General features: G+C 40.3%; 1 protein-coding gene across 2 annotated transcripts in view; it reads right to left on the bottom strand.

The window, feature by feature from the left end:
• The window catches only part of rab3gap1 (RAB3 GTPase activating protein catalytic subunit 1), a 74,240-nt gene that overhangs the window by 43,092 nt on the left and 7,196 nt on the right, over nt 1–23,952 (bottom strand). For both annotated transcript variants that reach the window (XM_033024678.1, XM_033024679.1), the window contains exons 6-9: nt 18,736–18,855; nt 11,974–12,139; nt 9,086–9,185; nt 939–1,020 (exon numbers count right to left, since the gene is read on the bottom strand). In XM_033024678.1, the coding sequence (XP_032880569.1) occupies nt 939–1,020; nt 9,086–9,185; nt 11,974–12,139; nt 18,736–18,855 (468 nt within the window). The remainder of the gene's footprint in view (nt 1–938; nt 1,021–9,085; nt 9,186–11,973; nt 12,140–18,735; nt 18,856–23,952) is intronic.

The following is a 23,952-nucleotide window of genomic DNA, read 5'->3' as shown; positions in this document are numbered from 1 at the left end:
TAAGTGAAGTGGAAAAGGATGATAATAATTCGGCAACCGATAATCCACCTGTGATGAGAAGGCGGCAGTTCAAAAGTAGTTGGGTTACTAATGTTTATCTGATGGGTGGAGAAGAATGAACATACTAGAACCAAGATGAGTACGTGACTGTTTCAGTGCACACCAAATGAATCTATGTATGGTTCACAACATAAAAACATCTAGAATCTATAATGTTTTATTGATTGTGTGAGAAGCAGTAATTAATTATCTTTCTGGAAAATAGACTACATTTCATGTTTTGCTAACTAATTCCAAGTACTGCCATTGCAGCAAATTAAATAGAAAAGACAGGTCAGCTGCTTAAAACTATTCAGTAAATTAAACATCTATGAATTTTATGCATTACTTGTCCTTCCGAGCAAAAACATCCTACCTCTAGACGTAATATATGTCTGAAAGAAGCATTTGGACCAACATGTCTCTAGCTTAAACTAACACTGCTGATAGTCCGATAGTAGATGTATGAATTTGCTAAGGAGTATAAAACCCCATTGCAAGGGAAGACTTGCATTGTTAATGTATTCTTAGGATAATTTATAGCACATGGTTATACATACCACATTTTCTGTTTCAGAGTAATAGCAAATAGACAATAGACAATAGGTGTGGGAGTAGGCCATTCGGCCCTTCAAGCCAGCACCACCATTCAATGTGATCATGGCTGATCATCCACAATATATTAAGCTATGGGGTTATTCTGTCTATCTATCATCCACAATACAATTTAACTGGGTGGGAAAATAACATTAAAATACAGCAACATCCAACACCTTCCAGCCCAGTAAAATTTAAATGTATTGAAAATAAAATACTTAAATGTATCATAGGGCCAGACAAATCAAGCAAAATAATTATTCTTTGTTACTGCTTGCAGCGGGTTATTCGCAAAGCCTCACCTAATAGGGTCTTCACATGCTCCAAATGGTAACTTTCCAAATTCTAGACCACCCACTTCTCCTCCAACCAATGCATCAAAATCTACAAATGAAGGAAAATTCTTCATGAGACATTTTTAAAGAAATACATAATTAACAAGCATCATGTATATATTTACTTCTCTATTTGCTAATTATATAAACCAACAGGTAAAATAAAGCAATACCATGTTTCACTGCATCTGTAGGAATAGAATACACAAACAGTAAAAATTTAACTCTGACACATTCATTTGATACTTTTAGTTCCAATATATAAAAGAACCTGATTAATTCCTTGCAACAAAATTAAAACATCAATCACAAAAAAAAGCATTAAAAACCAATGTACGCCAATCATGTATGAACAGAATCTAAAAACACACAAATGAAAGTGTCATACTCTCCATGAAATGCAGATGAGGTTAGCTACAGGCCAAATTAAGGGTTCAGATTTTGTAATCAGCATTAAAAAAAAACTGCTTGCCCTACTGGTCTCAAAGAAGATTCTCCACAAACATTATTTGTGGTCTTCTCCTTTTGTTCATGCTGCAGTCAGAGGATCCCAGGCATCCAGCATTAAGATGTTATTAAGCTGGCTGTGCTGCCTATCACATTAAACATCAAGAGCTTAAGCTTTTTTTAAAAACACATTATACGCAAAGTACTAAATAAAGATGAGTGCATGCTCATTGGAGGCCTAATAAATAATTTAAAAATAAAATTGATGCGTCTAAAATATGAGCAGGATGGTTTGCGAAGCAGTAATTATGGCTTTGTTCACTATTAAAAATTCACTCACCAAATAAAGACAAACTTTAAATTCAGGAAAGCAATATGTATAATATTGCCAGCAACACAAGTTTTCAAAAAATATAATTGGGTAATAATTCTTTGGTGGTAATAAGTGAATTATTTGCTCTCATTATTCTGCAACTTGATAAGCTCTCCGCAGTGGTAATTAAAAAACTTCTGATGCTGCTGTCATGCCTTTCTCCAAACCGTGCCTCCAACATAACAGAAAATAACATAACTTTATGTGAATTTAAATAATATATAAATTAAACACACCAGAGCATATTCTGAAATGTGTTTTGTTGCACAAGGCCAATAAACCTCTACACTAATGAAAGGTCATGAACCTGAAATGCTAACTTTATTTTTGTCTTCACAGATGCCATCTGACTCGTTGAGTATGGGCCTTCTCTGCTCCAATGGAAGCAAAGCCTATCCAGTTCAGGCAATACCCTGGTGCACCTTTGCACCTATCTCCAGCGCAATCACACCCTTTCAGTTCTGTGGCGATCAACACCTGCACACAATAACACTATAACTTCCCTGCTCTTGCATTCTATGCCCGAGATAATGAAGGTTATCACACTGTCTACTTTTTCAACAAGAGAAACAAGTAGAGTAGCTATGGAAACTATGAGGATCAAAGAAGAGGAAGTACTGACACTTTTGAAAAATATAAAAGTGGATAAGTCTCCAGGTCCTGACAGGATATTCCCTAGGACATTGAGGGAAGTTAGTGTAGAAATAGCAGGGGCTATGACAGAAATATTTCAAATGTCATTAGAAACGGGAATGGTGCCGGAGGATTGGCGTACTGCGCATGTTGTTCCATTGTTTTAAAAGGGTTCTAAGAGTAAACCTAGCAATTAGAGGCCTGTTAGTTTGACGTCAGTGGTGGGCAAATTAATGGAAAGGATACTTAAGAGATAATATATATAATCATCTGGATAAACAGGGTCTGATTAGGAAAAGTCAACATGGATTTGTGCCTGGAAGGTCATGTTTGACTAATCTTCTTGAATTTTTTGAAGAGGTTACTAGGGAAATTGATTAGGGTAAAGCAGTGGATGTTGTCTATATGGACTTCAGTAAGGCCTTTGACAAGGTTCCACATGGAAGGTTGGTTAAGAAGGTTCAATTGTTGGGTATTAATAGTGGACTAGCAAGATGGATTCAACAGTAGCTGAATGGGAGATACCAGAGTATCGATAATGGTGGATAACTGTTTGTCAGGTTGGAGGCCGGTGACTAGTGGGGTGCCTCAGGGATCAGTGTTGGGTCCACTGTTGTTTGTCATATACATCAATGATCTGGATGATGGTGTGGTAAATTTTATTAGTAAGTATGCAGATGATACTAAGATAGGTGATGTTGTGGATAATGAAGTAGATTTTCAAAGTCTACAGAAAGATTTAGGCCATTTGGAAGAGTGGGCTGAAAGATGGCAGATGGAGTTTAATGCTGATAAGTGTGAGGTGCTACATCTTGGCAGGACAAATCAAAATAGGACGTACATGGTAAATGGTAGCGAATTGAGGAATGCAGTTGAACAGAGGGATCTAGGAATAATTGCATAGTTCCCTGAAGGTGGAATCTCATGTAGATAGGGTGGTAAAGAAACTTTTGGTGTGCTGGCCTTTATAAATCAGAGCATTGAGTTTAGAAGTTGGGATGTAATGTTAAAATTGTACAAGGCATTGGTGAGGCCAATTCTGGAGTATGGTGTACAATTTTGGTCGCCAAATTATAGGAAAGAGGTCAACAAAATAGAGAGAGTACAGAGGAGATTTACTAGAATGTTGCCTGGGTTTCAGCACCTAAGTTACAGAGAAAGGTTGAACAAGTTAGGTCTTTATTCTTTGGAGCGCAGAAGGTTAAGGGGGGACTTGATAGAGGTCTTTAAAATGATGAGAGGGATAGACAGAGTTGACGTGGATAAGCTTTTTCCATTGAGAGTAGGGAAGATTTAAACAAGAGGACATGATTTTAGAATTAAGGGACAAAAGTTTAGGGGTAACATGAGGGGGAACTTCTTTACTCATAGAGAGTGGTAGCTGTGTGGAATGAGCTTTCAGTGGAAGTGGTGGAGGCAGGTTCGATTTTATCATTTAAAAATAAATTGGATAGGTATATGGACGGGAAAGGAATGAAGGGTTATGGTCTGAGTGCAGGTAGATGGGACTAGGTGAGAGTAAGTGTTCGGCACGGACTAGAAGGGCCGAGATGGCTTGTTTCCGTGCTGTTATTGTTATATGGTTATATGGTTCTGGCACCTTCAGAGATCTTTGGACTTATGCACTCTCTGTCCCTTAATATATTTTTCATTGTCCAAAAACTAAGATGGCATTGTTCTAATAACCCAAAGGATATTATACAATATATAAGACTCATAACAACAAGCAATCATTTTGCTCTCCAGAGTCCAGCCAAGATTGCTGCCGTTCTATTCATAACCAGTAACAACAGCAGACAGTTGCAGAGGCGTTTTCAATAATTAGTGAGTTGTTATTGCAACATCACAGCTTCTCGGTTTAAACACCCTGCTTTAAACTGAGATTAACTATTATCATCCAGAATTATCATCTGGAATAGTCAATTCTACTGATCTAGTTGCCTCAGTATTTTTCTCACCCTCTTGTCTAACCCTTGCTTCATTCCATTCCCATGTTTCTTTATAACACAGGAGGATGTCAATAGTCTGTTTGCTCTCAGAGCACATCCATCAGTCCTATTCTCTCAATTATATCCCTGCAATCTATTCTCTCACATGCACACCAGTTTCCCTTGATTCTCCAGGCTTCCAGCAATATATGGGACATATTACTGCAGATAATTTACCTACTGGTAGATCTTTATGATGCAATAGAAAATTGGAACATTCAAATGTAACCCACTGAGTCAAAGAGAAAATGTGTAAACTTTACACAGACATGGCTAACATCAGGATTGAATCTTTTAATATTCTTCATTTGCAGGTAATTAAACTTTTTAAGGTTTGTGGTTTGCTTCCATCCATCAGGTGGCGCCACCTCGCCAGCAGCTCGTTAGTCCTTTCACTCCTTTTGTTATTTTTAGTGTGTCTAAATGTATGTTTTGATGTTTCTTAGTATGTCTTATGTGGGTGGCGGGGAATAGGAGGAAACCGTTTTTCAGTCACTTACCTGGACAGAGATGCGTCTTTTCTCCCGAGTCGCAATTTCGCCCCCCCTCCCCCTCGCGGCCTACCAACTGGATTGGCACGGCCTTTTCTATCGGAGACCGGCCCAGAGCTTCTGCAGCGGGCACAGACATGAATTACCATCGCGGAGCGGGGCAAACTCTTGCCGGGGATCGCCAGTTGGAGTTCCGGAGTGTTGGGCCTGCTGGCTTTAACATCGTGGAGCTGTGGTTTACGGAGTTTCTAGCCGCAGGCACGGCGCTGATTTTGACAGCGCGGAGCGAGGCGATCCCTTGCCGAGGATCGCCAGTGTTGGAGCTCCGTCCAGCTCGGCCTGTGGGCTTCGGAAGCCGCAGTATCCAGTAGGAAGCGGCCGATTCGGAAACTCCAAGCTGCAGAGTATGTGTTCCGTTCTGTTCCGACGCCAGGGTTTCGATCTTCCCGGCGAGAGGGCCTGTTCATTGGGCCGTCCGTAGCGGCGACTGTGGAGGGTTCACGGCCCCGGCCACGGGTGAACAAAGAGGAAGATGACTGAAATGTTGATTCCACTGTGGTGGATGTCTATGTTAAACTCTAACGTGTATTGTGTTCTTTTTATTCGTATGGCTGTATGGTAACTCAAATTTCACTGTACCAATTGGTGCATGTGACAATAAATGTGAACTTGAACTTCAAAGCTTTGTATATAATTCCAATTACCTTCCAAGTAAATAAATTTGTGTACCAGAGTCAAACAGTACAGAAACAGCCCCTTTGACCCAACTCGTGCATGCTAACTAAAATGCCCCATTTAAGCTAGTCCCATTTGCTTGCATTTGACCTATATCCCTCTAAAATATTACAATTCAAAGATCAAAGATAACACTTTTATTACGCTCAGAAGCAGCTATCTATACCTTAAATTTATTTTCGCAAAAGATATTTGATGATCAAAGGAGAAACCTACTATCACAATAAATTCTAAAACTGACACGATTACAGGGAGGATAGCAACATATTTCCAATCCAAGAGCTAAGCAATATCGGGGTAATTTCAAGGGAGTGAGCAGCCATTTGTATTGCAGCTGTTATTGATGCAATTAAATTCTAATGGTATGGTGGTATATGTGCAAAAAAGGTTTTTACTAAGGACATATATTTCAATAATTTCATATCAAATGCAAGGCACTAATAAAAAGGTGCTATTTGTGGCAGATATTCAAATTAAATGCTGATTTTGTACATCCTTCCCCCAACATCCCTCCCCCAACTGATCCGCAATTCCGTGTCCCTCACCATCTTCCACTCCCGCCTCAAGACCCATCTCTTCACCTCTGCCTATCCTTAGCCCCACGTCCCCGTCCCTTTTCATCTGTGCATTAATTGCCTCATACTGTGTTTTGTATTGAATTCTGTCTTTACTTTGTGTACTAGTCATGTCTCTACTATTTATTTCATTCCCCTTACATGTTTTTCCTCTACATGCTCAATTTTTGTAAGGTGTCCTTGAGACTCTTGAAAGGCGCCCATAAATAAAATTTATTATTATTATTATTATTATCCTTACTTAAGATTTGAGATTGATCTTTCATTCCTACAGATGGATTAAACATGAAGCTGAAAAAATCATTGCTGCACCATACCGTTCAATTAAAAATGCAGTCATAGTATAATCAAATACATCGCCTCAAGGCTAATTAAGAAAATTAGAGTGCTTTGTGTATATCTGTGCTTCAACTAAAATCAATCAAAATTGTAAAAACCCAACTGGGTCCATCCATCAAGTTTTCATTAAGTTATTGAGTTAAAAGCATTTTTGAATCCATGCCAGTGGCAATTCTCCAGATTTACTAGCCATCGAAGTAAGTTTAGTTTCTCGTAAATTATTTCTGAAAATTTCTGAAAATACAAGGACAAGGAAGTCTTCCACTATTATGTTAAATTACATAATGTGTTCTTAAAATACGTGCTTACACCTCTATCAAGGTGTTTTGTATGCCCCCTCAAATCCAAGTAAGTTGTAAGCAATGCTCACATTTCAACATAGTCTTGCATACAAAAAAGCTATTGTTTATTTTTCTCCTCCTTTTGCCCTTTTGTTTTACCCAACAAAGGAGCACTGAGGCAACATGTTTTTAACATTTGCTTGGAACCCTCGATTCAAGTCAATGTTATTGTCTTGAAAGCACAGATACAATGACAAATCTTGCTTGCAGCAGCCACATAGATTCAGACAAACACACAATAACAAATTATGCATTACATGTAAAATTCCTAAAGAAAAAAACAGCAAAAAACAGACATTAATGTGAAAACAAAATTAGAAAAAGAACAATTCCATGGTAGTGCAAGAGGTGGACAGTGGCATTCCATTGTCGAGATAGGATTAGGGCTGTGCAGGATGATTCAAGAGATTCATGATAATTGTCGGGTCGTAGCTGTTCCTGAACCTGGTGGTGTTGCACTTCAGGCTTCTGCATCTCCTGACTGATGGTAACAGTGAAAAACGGATGGTGGGTATCCTTGATACTTTCTTACTTTCTTGAGGTAGCACCTCATGCAACTGTTTTCGACGGAGGGGAGGGCTGTGGTCACAATTGGACCGAGTCAAGTCCACCACTCTCTGCAGCCACTTGCGTTGTTGTGCATTGCAATTGTCGTACAGGCCATAATGTAACTGGTCAGGATACCTTCTACATCTGTAAATGCTTGTCAGAGTATTTGGAGATATACCAAATCTCTTTAATCTTCTAAGAAAATAGAGCCACGGGTGCACCTTCTTCATTATTAAATCTATGTGTTGGCCCCAGGTTCAGGACGCCCATGAAGTTAACATCCAAGAATTTGAAGCTGCTAACTCTCCACCACAGACCTACCGATGAAAACATAGTTTTCATACTCTCCCTTTCTGAAGTCAACGATTAGTTCCTTGGCCTTATTGACATTAAACGGGTTGTTGTTGGGAGACCATTCAACCAGGTGTTTTATGTCTCTTCGTTACGCTGACTCATTACAACCAGATTCAGCCAACCACAGTGATGTCGTCAGAAAATTTATAGATGACATTGAAGCTGTGCATAGCCACCTTGTCAAGGGTGTAGAGTAGTGGACTGAGCATGCAGCCTTGGGTGCCCCTGTGTCAATCGTCAGTATGGAGGAAATGCTGTTACCAATCCGCACTGATTGAAGTCTGCCAATGAGGAAACAAGGATCCAGTTGCAAAAGGAGGTACAAACCTTCAGGACCTTGCTAGTACTGGACTAATAGATTTTCTTGGACTGTTGTAGTTTACTTGTATACTCAACCATGCTTTTAATTTATTTTATCAGCCATAATACAATAACAGTATAATATATTCCTTGTAATCCCAGTGGAGCACGGAAAGCAGTGCATCAGTGGGTTTAAAAGGAATGGGGAAACAGAGCACCTGGTAGATATAATAGGCAGTTCAGGAAACAGAACCCCAGTAACTTTAAAGGTTGCACAGTAAACAAGTTTTGCTGAGTTTTAAGGGAGTGCGGGAAACAGGCCGTGAGTTTAAAGGGAGTGCAGGAAACAGTGCTACTATGAACAAAGATGAACATTTAATTGGATCACAAAAATAAAATCCAGAACAAAAAATCTTTAGAGATGCACAAGAAGAAAAAAAAAATAATTCTATAGTTTGCCTCTATAAACCGACTATGTCTTTCAGAACCAGTGGTAAATGTGCAGTCAGCAGCCTGTCTGTCACTGCAGAGAATTAAAAAAATTGTACTGATAAGGATGATTGGTACAAAACTGATAATGTGATAAAACCTGAAGTCTGCTCAGATATTGAAAGGATATATTTACTGTTATCAGTTATGAGGCTATGTTATTTATTTATTGATTGATGTTTATCTTGGCCCTCCTTTTCTGTTTGTTTTATCACATTATCAGTTTTGTACCAGTCATCCTCATGAGAGGAATAGAACGGGTAGGAATAGATCGGGTAAGTTGAGCCGAAGGGCCTGGTTCCACGTTTCGATGACTCTCTATGACTATTTTAAAAGAGGCAAAATACAAGCAGAAATAAATTATAAAATGGGATCATTGACAAATACATGTTACATAACTAAAGTAGTTCCGATTTGTTTCTTGAATTTATATCACGTCCAATATCAATCTTTAAATTGCACAGCACAATCTTATAGCATTACAAGGTGGAAAATCCTACCTGGTGGCTGCTGTGGCCAAGAATACTGTTGCCAGTCTTGAAGGATATATGTAAACCGAATAGCTACACTTATTGGGGGCAAAGGTGTCAAAGGGCATCCCTAAAAGAGAAGTACAATGATTGAGTTAGTGTGCAAACAATTCAGAAACATGTTTGAATCCCACTTGAAGTCTGCTCAGATATTGAAATAACAACCCTCGAGGAACAGAAAAATGAAGAAAATGCTGGAGTAAGTCAGCAGGTCAGGCAGCATCTCTGAAGAACATGGATAGGTGACGTTTCAGACTGATTGTGGAGCAGGGAGAACCCTGGAAAATAGGAGGGACAGGACAAACCTTCCAAGTATTAGGTGGATTCAGGTGAGGGAAGTACAAGGAACTGCTGATGCTGGTTTAGAAAAAAAGATACAAGTGCTGGAGTAAATCAGTGATCAGGCAGCATCCCTGAAGAACATGGATAGATGATGTTTCGGGTCTGGACCCTTTTTGAAGAATCCTAAAAAATGGATGGGGCAGCTCAATAAAAATTGGAGTGTCAACTTTAAACTGCTCTGGCATTCAATTGACGTTATAATTGATGTTTTACCTCAATGCCATTTCTCTGCAATGACCCATGACCCTCAATTTCTTTGATATCTATAATCTACCAATCTGTGTTATGAAGATATAGATTATCCATGAATTACAAGGAGGTTGTGAAACTAGAAAATGGTCTGTATCAGTTTTCCATAACGTGAAGCCTGTCATTCATGCTCCAAGAAATTAGTGTAAAAATTGTTATTTATCTGCTATTTTTCCACCATGCAAATTCCGTGAGAGTGAATGTATTCCTTATTTCAAATTATTGGTCAATGATTTGTGAATTCTGAAAGATTGAATTTCTGTTACCTGAAAGGCTATAATGGGGGGAGAGGTGTTGACTGTATTCAACAACTAAGCCTCCTAGTTAGACAATTGTAAAGGTTCTTTCCTCTGGGGGAAAAACAATAATTTTCATATCTGTCCTGAACAGCTGACCCTTTCTTTTGGGTCTGAAATCCTGGTTCTAGATATGCCAACATCGTTCCTGCATCTTTGTCAAGACACAATCATTTTTAATATTTCAATGAAATTACCTTTCGTTCACTTCTTAATCTCTCCACATATAACAAATCTACCATGTTGCTTTACAAAGTGCAATAAAGTCTATTAAGACTAGGTTAAAATTGCCCATTTGGTCAAAAAAAAACTTTGTGCTTTCAGCTAAGGGTGTAAGTTAAATTAATATCTCTGTCCAGAGACATGTCCTCCCTCTCCCAAATTTTTGTTTCCCATTGGAATCAATGAAAACTATCCTTTGGGGGGAAAAGAATGGGAGAAAGCAAGTGACAAAGCTTTAGAGTCAAGACAGCATGGAATTATCTCAGGTGAGGAATGAGTATCTGTTACACATGTAAAAATGATACACATGCAAGACCTTAACAAACTGATAAAGTGATTTAGCAAATATGCAGGAGTATAGAGGTCGGGTTACTGGACAAGAAACTTGGACTGAGAGAGTTCAAATCTCACCTGAATTTATGTTCAATTAACGAAGATGACCATGACACTACCAAATTATTAGTATAAATTATCTGATTCACGTATACAGTCCTTCAAGGTGAGACAGAGGTTCACATGTATTTCCTGTAACCTCATCTATTGCATCCAGTTCCCGATGTGAGCTCCTGTGCACCGACGAGACCAAACATTGTTCAGCGAAACGGTCACCGAGCCTCTTATGTTTAGTCCAACAAGGCCTATTGGATCTGCCGGTTGCTAACCATTTTAATTTTCCTTCTCATTCCCATACTGACTTTTCTGCCCTGGCCTCCTCCATTCCCAGAGAGGCCACACGCGTATTGGAGGAACAGCACCTCTTATTTCGCTTTGGTACCTTACAACCTAGCAGTATTAACGTTGAATTCTCTAACACTCCCCCCCACCCCCTCCCCACACTGCACCCCTTCATCCATTACGTCAGTTATCCAGTGCAACAGTTCGCAACGGTGTATCCCTCTTGGGATCACATTGTCCATAGCCAATAATTGGCCTAAAGGGAACCACCTTGCCTGAGGTCACCTGTTGCCGGCCCTGATTTGTTCTGGTCTTTTCTTCTTCCAGATCCCCCCCCCCCCCCCCTGCGCAATCAGTCTGCTGAAGGGTCCATTTTCCATTTTCTTCTGAGATGCAGCCTGACCTGCTGAGTTACTCCAGCATTTTGTGTAACTTTGGTGTAAACTAGCATCTGCAGTTCCGTTGTATTACACGTATGCCCTTCACTGGACTGACCTATATACGACTCCAGACTTGTTTCAAAGACTCTTAACTAGCATTTACAAATGCTTTACAAGCCACTCAGTGCGAGGTGCCTTTCCCACCAATAACCATGTCCATCTAAACACCCCCGCTGGTGGCAGTAGGTTCGGTCTGGAAGTAGCCGAGGCAGCAGTGCTGCCCAACGTTGGCAGCCCCGCCAGGCGGTGATGGCCGGTAGACCGGCCTGGAAGCAGCCGGGAGTGGCAATGCGGGCTGGGAGTGGCGTCGGCAACCCAACCTGGACACAACTGGGGAAGTGGTGAGCCGGAGGTGGCGTTGGCAACCCGGCCTGGCAGTGAAGGTCGGTAGGTCCTTCCGCTATAACCAAACTCCATTATAAAGAGGTCTATAATTTCGAGGGTTTACTGTAATTTTGAAAAGTGGTAAGTAGTAAGGTTAAAAGATATGGAGAAGGACCAGGCTGACACTAATTGGATTATTTGTTCATAAAACCTGTTGAGAACGAGTGACCACAACTTTGATGTGTATTGTGAAATTCTATGATTCCAATTATATCCCGTAAAGCATATTCCTAAGACTCAAAATACTTACAATCTTGGATTTAAAAATATCCAGAAGACCAGACAGATGATTGTACTGATTTGGCACTTTCCGAAGATGAACCATTTCAAAATCCGTACGAACACCAGGCCCTTCGCATGCACCAATGTACATTCTTCTTGACTTTTGTTGAATTTGCACAAATAAAGCCACCTGACTAATTTAAAAACACAATTACAGAATTTACTAACCTCTATAATAATCCATCAATTAGACTATCACCAATGCCAGAGACCCGGGTTTGATCCTGACCTTGGGAGCTGTCTGTGTGGAGTTTGCACATTCTTTGTGTGACTAATGTGGGTTCCCTCCGGGTGCTCCAGTTTCCTCCCACATCCCAAAAGTGTGCGGTTTTGCAGATTTATTGGCCTCAGTAAATTGCCCCTAACGTGTGGGGAGTAGATGCGAAAGTGGGATAACATGCAACTAGTGTGAACGGGTGATTGATGGTCGCTGTAGGGCTCAGGGGCCTGTTTCCAGGCTGAATCTCTAATCTAAACTAAAAATTATGTGAACCAGCATTTTTTAACAATGCATTTGCTAAACTGTTCAGTTTTATCTTTACAAGCTTACACAATGTAAATGAGCTTTACTCTCCATTAGTCTGAGCTTCCCAGACTTCTGCAAAGAAGACAAAAAACTCAAACTCTCTTGACCAAAGCACTGATTAAGGTTTACCAAAGTAGGTAATGTTTTTCTTCTCTATCTCACCACCAGTCACATTTCCCATCCTTGTCTTCCACAGATACCACATACTATATGATTCCTAGGTTTGCTCATCCTTCCCCAACATTCCCTTCCAGTCTCCAGGCACTATCCCTTGTCACCGCGAAAGTGCAACACCTGTCCTTACATCTCCCTCCCCTCACCTCAAAACAGCATCCCAGGTGAGGCAGATGTTTTTATGGACTTCAACATTGTTTATTGCATTCAGTGGTCTCAATGTGGGCTCCTCTACATCGATGAGATTAGGCCACCACTTTGCCAAAAAAGTACACTCTGTCCGCCAGGGCTAAATGGAGCTCCTGGTTGCAACTCATTTCAATTCCATTCCGGTCCTACCTGTCCTTGGCCTCCTCCGCTACCAGAGTGAAACCACACACACACAAACTGGAAGAAGAGCATCCCATATTCTGCTTCGATAGTCTACAACTCAATGGCCCAAACATTACATTCCCCAATTTCAGATAAAACACCGCTTCTCGTCTACACCTAGTTCTTCACCTCCCCCACCAGCACCTCACATACATATTTCTTTCTTACCACCGCCAGCTCCCGCCACCCAGTTCCTTCTCCCTCCTAGCACCCATCCTTCCTTCCAACAGGTCCCCCATTTTATAATTTCCCTTTTGCCCCAATTCTTCCAACAGTCCCTGCCCTGGTTCTGTATTTCGCTCCTCACCTTCCTTATCAGATTCCACATCTGAACCCGAGTCGTCTTTAAATACTGGAGAGGTGCCAGAAGACAGGAGGGTGGCAAATGTTGTGCCTCTATTCAAAAACGGCTGCTGGGGAAATGCTGGGAACTATAGGTCAGTGAGCTTAACATCTGCAGTTGTAAAGTTACTAGAGGGTATTCTGAGGGATAGGGTATACAGGCATTTGGATGGACGGCTGATTAGGGTTAGTCAGCATGATTTTGTACGTGGGAGGTCGTGTCTCACAAACCTGATTGAGGGCAGAGTTGCAGATGTTGTATACATGGATATCAGTAAAAGGCCTGTCCCACTTACGCGACCTTTTCGCGGGTGTCGCGGGGTGTCACCAGGGGGCATGTGGTCGTGAGAAGTCGCCTGTATGGTCGTGAGAGGTCTCCTAGTCACCCAAAGAGTCGTAGCGACTTTCTGGTCGCCGCTGAATTTTCAACATGTTGAAAATTTTCGGCGACCTATGACAGGTGCCAGCAGTTGCCGAAAAGGTCATGTAAGTGGGACAGGCCCTTAAGGCATTCGATAAGGTTCCGCATGGTAGGCTGCTCTGGAAGGTTAGATCGCATGGGATCCAAGGAGAGATAGCTGAATGGTTGGAAAATTGGCTTCATGAAAGGAAGCAGAGGGTGATGGTGGAAGGTTGCTTCTCGGACTGGAGGCCTGTAATGAGTTGTGTCCCTCAGGTTTTGGTGCTGGACCCGTTACTGTTTGTCATCTAATCAATGATTTGGATGAGAACATACATGGCAAGATTAGCAAATTTGCTGATGATACAAAAGTGGGTGGTTTTGCAGATAGTGTAGATGGTTGTGAAAAATGTCAGCAGGATCTTGATCGATTGGCCAGGTGGGCTGTGGAATGGTTGATGGAATTTAATACAGAGAAATGTGAGGTGTTGCATTTTGGGAAGTCTAACAGGGCTAGGGACCTATACAGTGAATGGTAGGGCTTTGGGGAGTGTTGTAGAGCAGAGCAATCTAGGAGTGGAGGTGTATGGTTCATTGAAGGTCGAGTTGGTGGTCAAAAAGGCTTTTGGTACATTGGCCTTCATAAGTCAGAGTATTGAGTATAGAAGTTGGGAGATCATGTTGCAGTTGTATAAGACGTTGGTGAGACCGCATTTAGAGTATTGTTTCAGTTCTGGACACCACGTTATAGGAAAGGTGTTGTCAAGCTGGAAAGGGTACAGAGAAAATTTAAGCAGATGTTGCCAGGATTGGAGGGTCTGAGCTATAGGGAGAGGTTGAGTAGGCTGGGACTCTATTTCCTGGTGCGCAGGAGGATGATCTTATAGTGTTTTAAATCATGAGGAATAGATAAACAATAGACAATAGGTGCAGTAGGCCATTCGGCCCTTCCAGCCAGCAACACCATTCACTGTGATCATGGCATATCAGGTAGATGCACAGTCTCTTGCCCAGAGAAGGCGAATCAAGGGCCAGCGGACATAGGGTTAACGTGAAGGGGAAAAGATTTAATAGGAATCTGAGGGGTAACTTTTCACACAAAGCATGGTGGATGTATGGAACAAGCTGCCAGAGGAGGTAGCTGAGGCTGGGAATTCCAAACATTTAAGAAGCAGTTAGACAGGTACATGGATAGGACAGGTTTGGAGGTATATGGACCAAACGCAGGCAGCTGGGAATAGTGTAACTGGGACATGTTAGCCGGTGTGGGCAAGTTAGGCCGAAGGGCCTGTTTCCGCACTGAATCATTCTATGACACGATCATCTCCAATCTTGGGTTATTATTCCCACCCTTCTCTCCTCTATCCGACTCATCTGCCAATCAACCCCTCTTTACCGAGACCTACCTATAACTTGTCCCATCCCTTTCTTCGTCTTTCTATCTCCCCTCCATTTCATCAGTCTAAAGAAGGGTCTCGACCAGAAACATTGTCTGTCCATTTCCCTCCACGGATGCTGCCTTACCCGCGTATCTCCAACAGTTTGTTTTTTAACTCAAGATTCCAGCTTCTGCAGACTCGTCTTTATATTATTGATAATAATATTAACTTTTAAGAGAACTCTTAGCGATGGGCAAAAATAAATCAGACAAAAAAAATGTCATCCTGCATTAATAACACGATCTGACACAAAAGAAGCATCCATCTATTCCAGTCATACGAAAATAGGAATGCCGCAATGTATGTCACAGGATAGCAGAATGATCAGCGTTGTTTAAAACCGCAGAACATACGTCCACCTAGTGGAATTAGGTGTTTTATGTTTGCATGGTAATTAATGAGAGAAAGCAACATGTTTATGGGCTGCAAGACAAAATATTACTGCAATTTCTTAACTGAAGATTAATTGGATTGGTTACATCAACAACATAGCCACAAGAACAGGACAGAGACGGGATACTCTGACAGGTGACTATTTCTTAGTCTTTAAAACCACTTTATCTAAGCTTAAATTATAAGTTCAATAGATACTCATTACTCAAAAGAATGAATACAGTTGCAACAACACTTAAGTATTATTAAAGCTGAAAATCCCCCAGAACGATACATTCTGTTTGACTGGTGTTCTGCTGATGAATTAATGGCCCAGAGTTTCTATATTGTGCAGACTTATTGCTGGATTATACACAAAGCTGTACCCAACTAATACAGATTTTCTCAGAGTAACTTGCCGGATGAATTTGGCTCCAAACTCAGCAGCAAGGCCCTACAACACAGCACGGCCTTCCTTAAAAATATCCACTGACTTGACCTCCACAGCCCTCTATGGCAATTAGTTCCACAGATTAATGGCCCTCTGATTAAAGAAGTTCCTCCTCACCTCCTTTTTAAAAGAGCGCCCTTTAATTCAGAGACTATGGTCCTAGACTCTTCCACCGGTGGAAACATCCTTTCCACATCCACTCTATGCCTTTCATTATTCTGTAGGTTTCAATGAGGTCTCCCCATTCTAAACTCCAGCGAGTAGAGGCCCAGTGCTGTCAAACGCACATCATTATACGCTAACCCGCTCATTCCTGGAATCATTCTTGTAAACCTCCTCTGGACCCTCTCCAGAGCCAATACATCCTTCCTCGGATAAGGGGCCCAAATTTGCTCACAATACTCCAAAGGCAGCCTGACCAGTGCCTTAGAGAGCCTCAGCATTACATCTGTTTTTGCATTCCAGTCCTCTTGATATAAATGCTAGTATTGAATTTGCCTTCCTTGCTACCAATTTGACTTGCAAATTAACTTTTTGGGAGTCCTGCACCAGCACTCCCAAGTCCCTTTGCACCTCTGATTTCTGAATTCTCACTCCATTTTCTAAATATGTGTGTCGTATTTGTGTTGTCATGTGGAGTTCCACGTACATGTGTTGTGACGTGGAGTAGTGTGATATGGGGGAGAAGTAGAACAATAGGTTTAAGAATATGATTGGCAGCTAAATGTTGCCAGTTCTTTGCCAGCTCAAACATACTGATTGTCCCTGACAATCAATTATTCTAAACTTGCAGAAAAATTGACAGAAAATTTAAAGCTGTCAGTGTCATACACAAAGAAATAATTAACTAATTATTAGTTAAACATTTATTATTATTATTAATAATAATTAACCTTACTTTTGCTCATTTTTAATTAAAACAATCTTGCCAATCCAACCTGCCATGGGTTATTCATGCAAAATTCCTACCAAAGTTGGTGAAAAACTGTCACACATTTGTGCTCCACTGCTTAACTTCTCAGGAGTACAAGACTGGAGTGTCGTAGGCGATTTCCTGGAAAACAGCTGCCAGGTAGATTGCATACAGAATGTGCAAGCACTTAAAATGGGAAATGTCAGTATTTCCTGCAAAATCTAAGATAACTGAAGCTATCATCTCCAGAGAGCATGTTGTAGCACTGTTACCCAAGTCTATTTAAAAAGTAACTCACAGCTCAGGCCCATTGCCGTCAAGAAAGATAGGTACACAAAACTGCAGATGCTGGAAACCTGACCAAAAAATAAACTATTGAAGAAACTCAGCAGATCAAGCAGCATCTGCAAAGGGAAACATAGAAACATAGAAAATAGGTGAAGGAGTAGGCCATTCGGCCCTTCGAGCCTGCACCGCCATTCAATATAATCATGGCTGATCATCCAACTCAGTATCCCGTACCTGCCTTCTCTCCATACCCCCTGATCCCCTTAGCCACAAGGGCCACATCTAACTCCCTCTTAAATATATCCAATGAACTGGCCTCAACTACCTTCTGAGGCAGAGAATTCCAGAGATTCACCACTCTCTGTGTGAAAAATGTTTTTCTCATCTCGGTCCTAAAAGACTTCCCCCTTATCCTTAAACTGTGATCCCTTGTTCTGGACTTCCCCAACATCGGGAACAATCTTCCTGCATCTAGCCTGTCCAATCCCTTAAGAATTTTGTAAGTTTCTATAAGATTCTATACAATTTTCTAAATTCTAGCGAGTACAAGCCGAGTCTATCCAGTCTTTCTTCATATGAAAGTCCTGACATCCCAGGAATCAGTCTGGTGAACCTTCTCTGTACTCCCTCTATGGCAAGAATGTCTTTCCTCAGATTAGGAGACCAAAACTGTACGCACAACCCCAGGTGTGGTCTCACCAAGACCCTGTACAACTGCAGTAGAACCTCCCTGCTCCTATACACAAATCCTTTTGCTATGAATGCTAACATACCATTCGCTTTCTTCACTTTCTGCACCTGCATGCCTACTTTCAATGACTGGTGTACCATGACACCCAGGTCTCGTTGCATCTCCCCTTTTCCTAATCGGCCACCATGGAAAAGGATGGACAACGTTTCGTGTTGTGATCCTTCTTCAGAACTGAAAAAGTGGCCTATCCATTTCCTCCACAGATATTGCCTGGCCTGCTGCGTTTCTTCACTCCTGTGTGTTCTGCCTTCAAGACAGGCAAAGAGTCAGGTCAGTGGATTTCAATCATCCCATGTTACCCTCCAAGATGTATGCCATCCTGATTTGACAAACATTCTTATTTCACACTAATTGAATTAAAATCCTAACATTCCTTGTCACCAAATCACTGTGGGAAACGCATATTCCCAAGGATTTATGTGGTCAGGTAGGAAAGGGCACTTTGGCCTTAATCAAAAGGTAAATAATTTTTCAAAAAAGTAAAGACCCATGGGAGTCCACTTGACGTTGCCCAAATATTCCAACGGATTAGCTAATTCTCCATCTCATTATTAATTTTAATATATTCTTATACAAGATATTACAAATATTATTTATCAACAAATGTGAAAAGTACAATCAAAACCAAAAATTTCAAGTTCCTCTTCTTTGGTATCACATCTGTGAATATCTAATAAAATCCTTTATCAAATATTCACTTACCATCCAGTGTTGCCCAATGCAACGGAGATGGAGCTGAGCAGAATGTTGCACTTCGATTCACTGATGACTGCATTGCTATTAGCTGCTGGAGTAATTATCACGAACTCCCGTAGACCATACCTAGGATAAGAGATGCCTGAAAATAACTTTGCTATTATATCTGTACACCTTTGAACATCAATGGCAAGATGAAAAAATATGAATCCAACAATCTCAACAGATATTGCTTAAGTATACATTTGCAATTAGCATGCCACAAGGAATTAATCAAAAATCCTCAGATAAACAGTAAAATAAACTATTTCTTAAACTCTTATTTCCTACGTGACATGGTGTAATAAATTGCAAATCAAAGTGCATGTCATTACAATTGGTAAGAGACCTATTATTCCTGAGGAAGTACAAAGAATAATAGAATTGCACAGTACAGAAATGTCCAAGCAAATCATGATGCCTATCCATGCTAATCCTGTTTCCCGGCATTGGGTCAGTATCCCTCTACACCTTTCCTACCCAAGTAACTGTCTAAATGCCCTCCAATCATTGTAATTGTATCGTCATCTATCACTTCCTCTGGCAGCTTGTTCCAGATGACCACCACCCACTCCCTGAAAAATCCACTCCTCAGATGTCCTCCAAATTTCTCCCCTCTCACCTTAAATCTGTGACCTCTGATTCTAGATTCCCCTGACATAGGAAAAATATTCTGACTATCACCCTCAGCCTCCTACATTCTAGTTACAATGTCTTCATGATGTTTGGGACAAAGACCCATCATTTATTTATTTGCCTCTGTACTCCACAATTTGAGATTTGTAATAGAAAAAAATCACATGTGATTAAAGTGCACGTTGTCAGATTTTAATAAAGGCCATTTTCATACATTATTGGTTTCACCATGTAGAAATTGTGTTTATACGTAGCCCTCCCCATTTCAGGGCACCATAATGTTTGGGACACAGCAATGTCATGTAAATGAAAGTAGTCATGTTTAGTATTTTGTTGCATATCCTGTGCATGCAATGACTGCTTCAATTTTATTGGGTGTCTTCTCTGGTGATGCTCTGCCAGGCCTGTATTGCAGCCATCTTTTTCTCTCAGTTTTCTCTACAGCATATAAAAGGCATGCTCAATTGGGTTCAGATCGGGTGATTGACTTGGCCACTCAAGAATTTACCATTTTTTAGCTTTGAAAAACTATTTGTTGCTTTAGCAGTATGTTTGAGATCATTGTCTTGCTGTAGAATAAACCGCTGGCTAATGAGTTTTGACACATTTGTTTGAACTTGAGCAGATAGGATGTGTCTATACACTTCAGAATTCAGTATGCTACTACCATCAGCAGTTGTATCATCAATTAAGCTAAGTGAGCCAGTACCTTCAGCAGCCATATATGCCCAGGCCATAACACCCCCACCACCATGTTTCACAGATGAGGTGGTATGCTTTGGATCTTGGGAAGTCCCTTCTCTCCTCCATACTTTGCTCTTGCCATCACTCTGATATGTTAATAATAATAATAATAAGCCTTTATTGTCATTGTACTTAGAAATACAACAAAATTAGGAGAGCTACTCCTGATCAGTGCAACCAAAACAAGTCCAAACAAGACAAAAACACATCCAATACGTTAACTACTTAAAATAGTAGATACATTATAATTATCACACCTAGGTAGAACATTGCACTGGGAGAATATTACACTTTAAAATTTAATAAATACATTAAAAGAATTTAAAAAAAGAAATATTAGCTGACTCTCATCTGTCCACAATAGCTTTTCCCAGAACTGTAGTTGCTCTTTTAAGTACTTCTTGGCAAACTGTAACCTGGCAATCCTATTTTTGCAGCTAACCAGTGGTTTGCATCTTGCAGTGTAGCCTCTGTATTTCTGTTCATGAAGTCTTCAGTGGATGGTGGTCATTGACAAATCCACACCTGACTCCTGAAGAGTGATTCTGATCTGTCGGACAGGTGTTTGGGGATTTTTCTTTATTATAGAGAGAATTCTTCTGTCATCAGCTGTGGAGGTCTTCCTTGACCTGCCAGTCCCTTTGCTCAACAGTGCTCTCTTTCTTCTTAATGATCCAAACAGTTGATTTTGGTCAGCCTAAGGTTTGGCTGATGTTTCTAACAGTTCTTGTTTCTCACTCATAATGACTTCTTTGAATTTCATTGGCACAACTTTGGTCCCCATGTTGATAAACACCAATAACAGTTTCCAAAGGCGATGGAAAGACTGGAGGAAAGACTGGAGCTGAGAGCTCTCTTATACCTGCATTAAGGAGGCAATTAAACGCACCTGAGCAATTACAAATGCCTGCAAAGCCATGTGTCCCAAACATTATGGTGCCCTGAAATGGCGGGACTATGTGTGTCTTTTTACAATACTGGAGAGTTTTTGACGGACAAGATTAGTATTCACTTTTTTACACCAATGCACTATTCTTAACAAAAATCTGCCCATCATGTGAAACCTTATAAATAGCAGATATAAATTAGATAACTTCAAGACCGAAAGTCAAAAACCTTTTTCATAACAGACAAATTTTCATTCTTTTCTCACCATTTTGGACACCAAAAGTGTGACATTAAAAACTGCCACATTTAGTCATGAATATTTAATTCATAACTAAACTTCATATGGCCCCTCATACATATACGTTTTGATAATGATCTAGGGATATATCTTCATTTATACCAGGAGAAAAATACAGTAACATAAAGGTAATACAATAAAGATCCCGTAACGACCGTTATCGGGGTTGGTACGTCCGTAAGTTAAACCACGGAGGCTCCAAATCTCTAATGCTTTTCAAACACCCAACGAGGTATCCTATGGTAGTAGCAATCTGTGGGTGAGTTAATTCTTTTTTCTTATTTTCCAATTTAATATATGAAAAACATTGTGGTGTCAAAAACGCAAGGGCTGTTTACGATATATTTTCCGACTTTAAAAAAGAAAAATCTGGACATAAATCGGTTGTCAAAACTAAGAAACTGAACCAATCTTCAATTTAGCAACACACTGTCTCTTGTTTACCTGTCGTACGGACCAAGTCGCTAACTTCATTCCTTCGTGTCAACCGCTGGAAGCTCCTCAATGACCATTACGGAGATATTTTACACAGAATAATCAGCCCAAATCAAACGATCTTATGAATTATCGGCCGTCGATAGCCCACTCTGCCCAAATTTCTAACCGATCTACACCGTGCTATATCTTTACACAACAGATTTGCAATCAGAAAAACATCCGTCCACTACTACCCTCTGCTGCCTATCCCCAAATAAATTTTGGATCCAGTTTTGCAACACCAGCTCAAATCCATAAGGTAATGTACCATTTAGATCGCATTGGTGAAAATGCTTGGTTCTCGCTAATAATGTAACGTTCGTTTTCTGGGACACCAAACCTATTAGTGTCCACCGCAACGAATGTTTGTGTAATGCGTGTTGCGGTGTCCACTCAGATGCATGCAGTATTCTACTACATGATCAGGTGAATAAAGTGGAAACGGTGTTTGCAATTTTATTGTTCCACGTAGTATTCATAAACATAGAAAGGAATAAAAAATGTGTACTACTGTGCCAACCAGGTCACTGGTGGACACCATGCAACAACCATTACACAAAATGTATGTGCGTATTCTGATGCCATTTTCAGAAACTTGCCATCAATATGCTATCTTTCCTTATGTTTGTTGTTGATACTATGTTAGTCATGAACCCAATAAAGTGCTTGTCAACTTTTTTGAAGGAATTTGAAATTTGACCATATTTTTCACATTTTTGTGTGCAGTATTGTAAAAAGACATATGTATAAACATAGCTGTAATTTGTACATGGTGAAACCAAAATGTATAAAAATGACCTTTAATAAAATCTGACAATGTGCACTTTAACCACATGTGATTTTTTTCTATTACATATCTCAAATTGTGGAGTATAGAGGCAAATAAATAAATGATGGCTCTTTGTCCCAAACATTATGGAGGGCACTGTATGTACATCAATACCCCTAAGTTCCCTGCCATTTACTCCGTATGTGCTATTAGAACTTGACTTGCCAAAGTGCATCACTTCACATCTCTGGATTAAATTCCATCTTCCACCACTCTGCCCAAATTTCTAACCGATCTACACCGTGCTATATCTTTCCACAACTTTCTTCGCTACCTACAATTCCCACCAATTTTCATGTTGTCTGCAGATGTACTTTCTCGAATGAGAAAGCCATTTGTATATGTTACAAACTGAAATCCCAGCACCAATTCCCTCATGACAGATTTGCAATCAGAAAAACATCCGTCCACTACTACCCTCTGCCGCCTATCCCCAAGTAAATTTTGGATTTTCCAGTTTTGCAACACCGCCTCAGATACCTTGTGCTTTAACCTTCTAAGTCAGCCAACCACATTGGTGCTTGTAGGAATGCGAAGGGGAGTTAAAATGGTTCAAAACTAAGTTACCTAAACCATTTTCATTTAAAAACGGATATGACCTCCCTTCCATTGTTAAAATTCAAAGAATTCAATCACATTTCATGCAATCCCCTACATGTAATTTCCAAATACACTTTAATGGACTTCAATTTGCTGGAGCAAGAAGATAGGAAAAATAAAAAGGGAATGGTGAGGATACAGGGAGACTAGTAGGAAAATACAAGCGTTATTTTGAAATATAATCAAGAATGATCTACTCCTGAACATGTTAAAACCCAGATATGAAGTCAACAGACCCTGTAAATGTAGTTCTTATAAATCTGCCCTGGAAATCTTTACTTCTAAATTCATATTATCAATTCAATTCACATAATTAATTGTATCTAATGAGCAATAAAGTTCAATAAAAATCCCCTATTTCTTTATTCAAAGTATAAATCAATGAACAGCACAGTCTATTAATTCAGAATTTTGCCACTTTCCTTTCCATGGGAATTTCTCTTTGCGCTCTCAAGCTACTCGATTAACAGTCGCAGAGGCAACCTAAATCAGTTTCATTCACTTCACCCCAGAAGCACTCCAAATGAAAAATGTAGTACCAGTCTGGACAAGGCTCTATCAACTTGGCTCACAACTGTGCTCATGATAATTGGTGTACAGTAGAGAACAATCATCCTTACGTTTAGAGACGAGGAATAATTTGTACTGAACGCACTTTCTTTAGTATTGAACGCATATAGGACGCCATCATCCACCTGCTCCATCATTCCTA

This window comes from Amblyraja radiata, chromosome 7 (assembly GCF_010909765.2).
Source record: "Amblyraja radiata isolate CabotCenter1 chromosome 7, sAmbRad1.1.pri, whole genome shotgun sequence".
Taxonomy (NCBI): domain Eukaryota; kingdom Metazoa; phylum Chordata; class Chondrichthyes; order Rajiformes; family Rajidae; genus Amblyraja; species Amblyraja radiata.
This window is presented reverse-complemented; position numbering and strand designations above follow the sequence as displayed.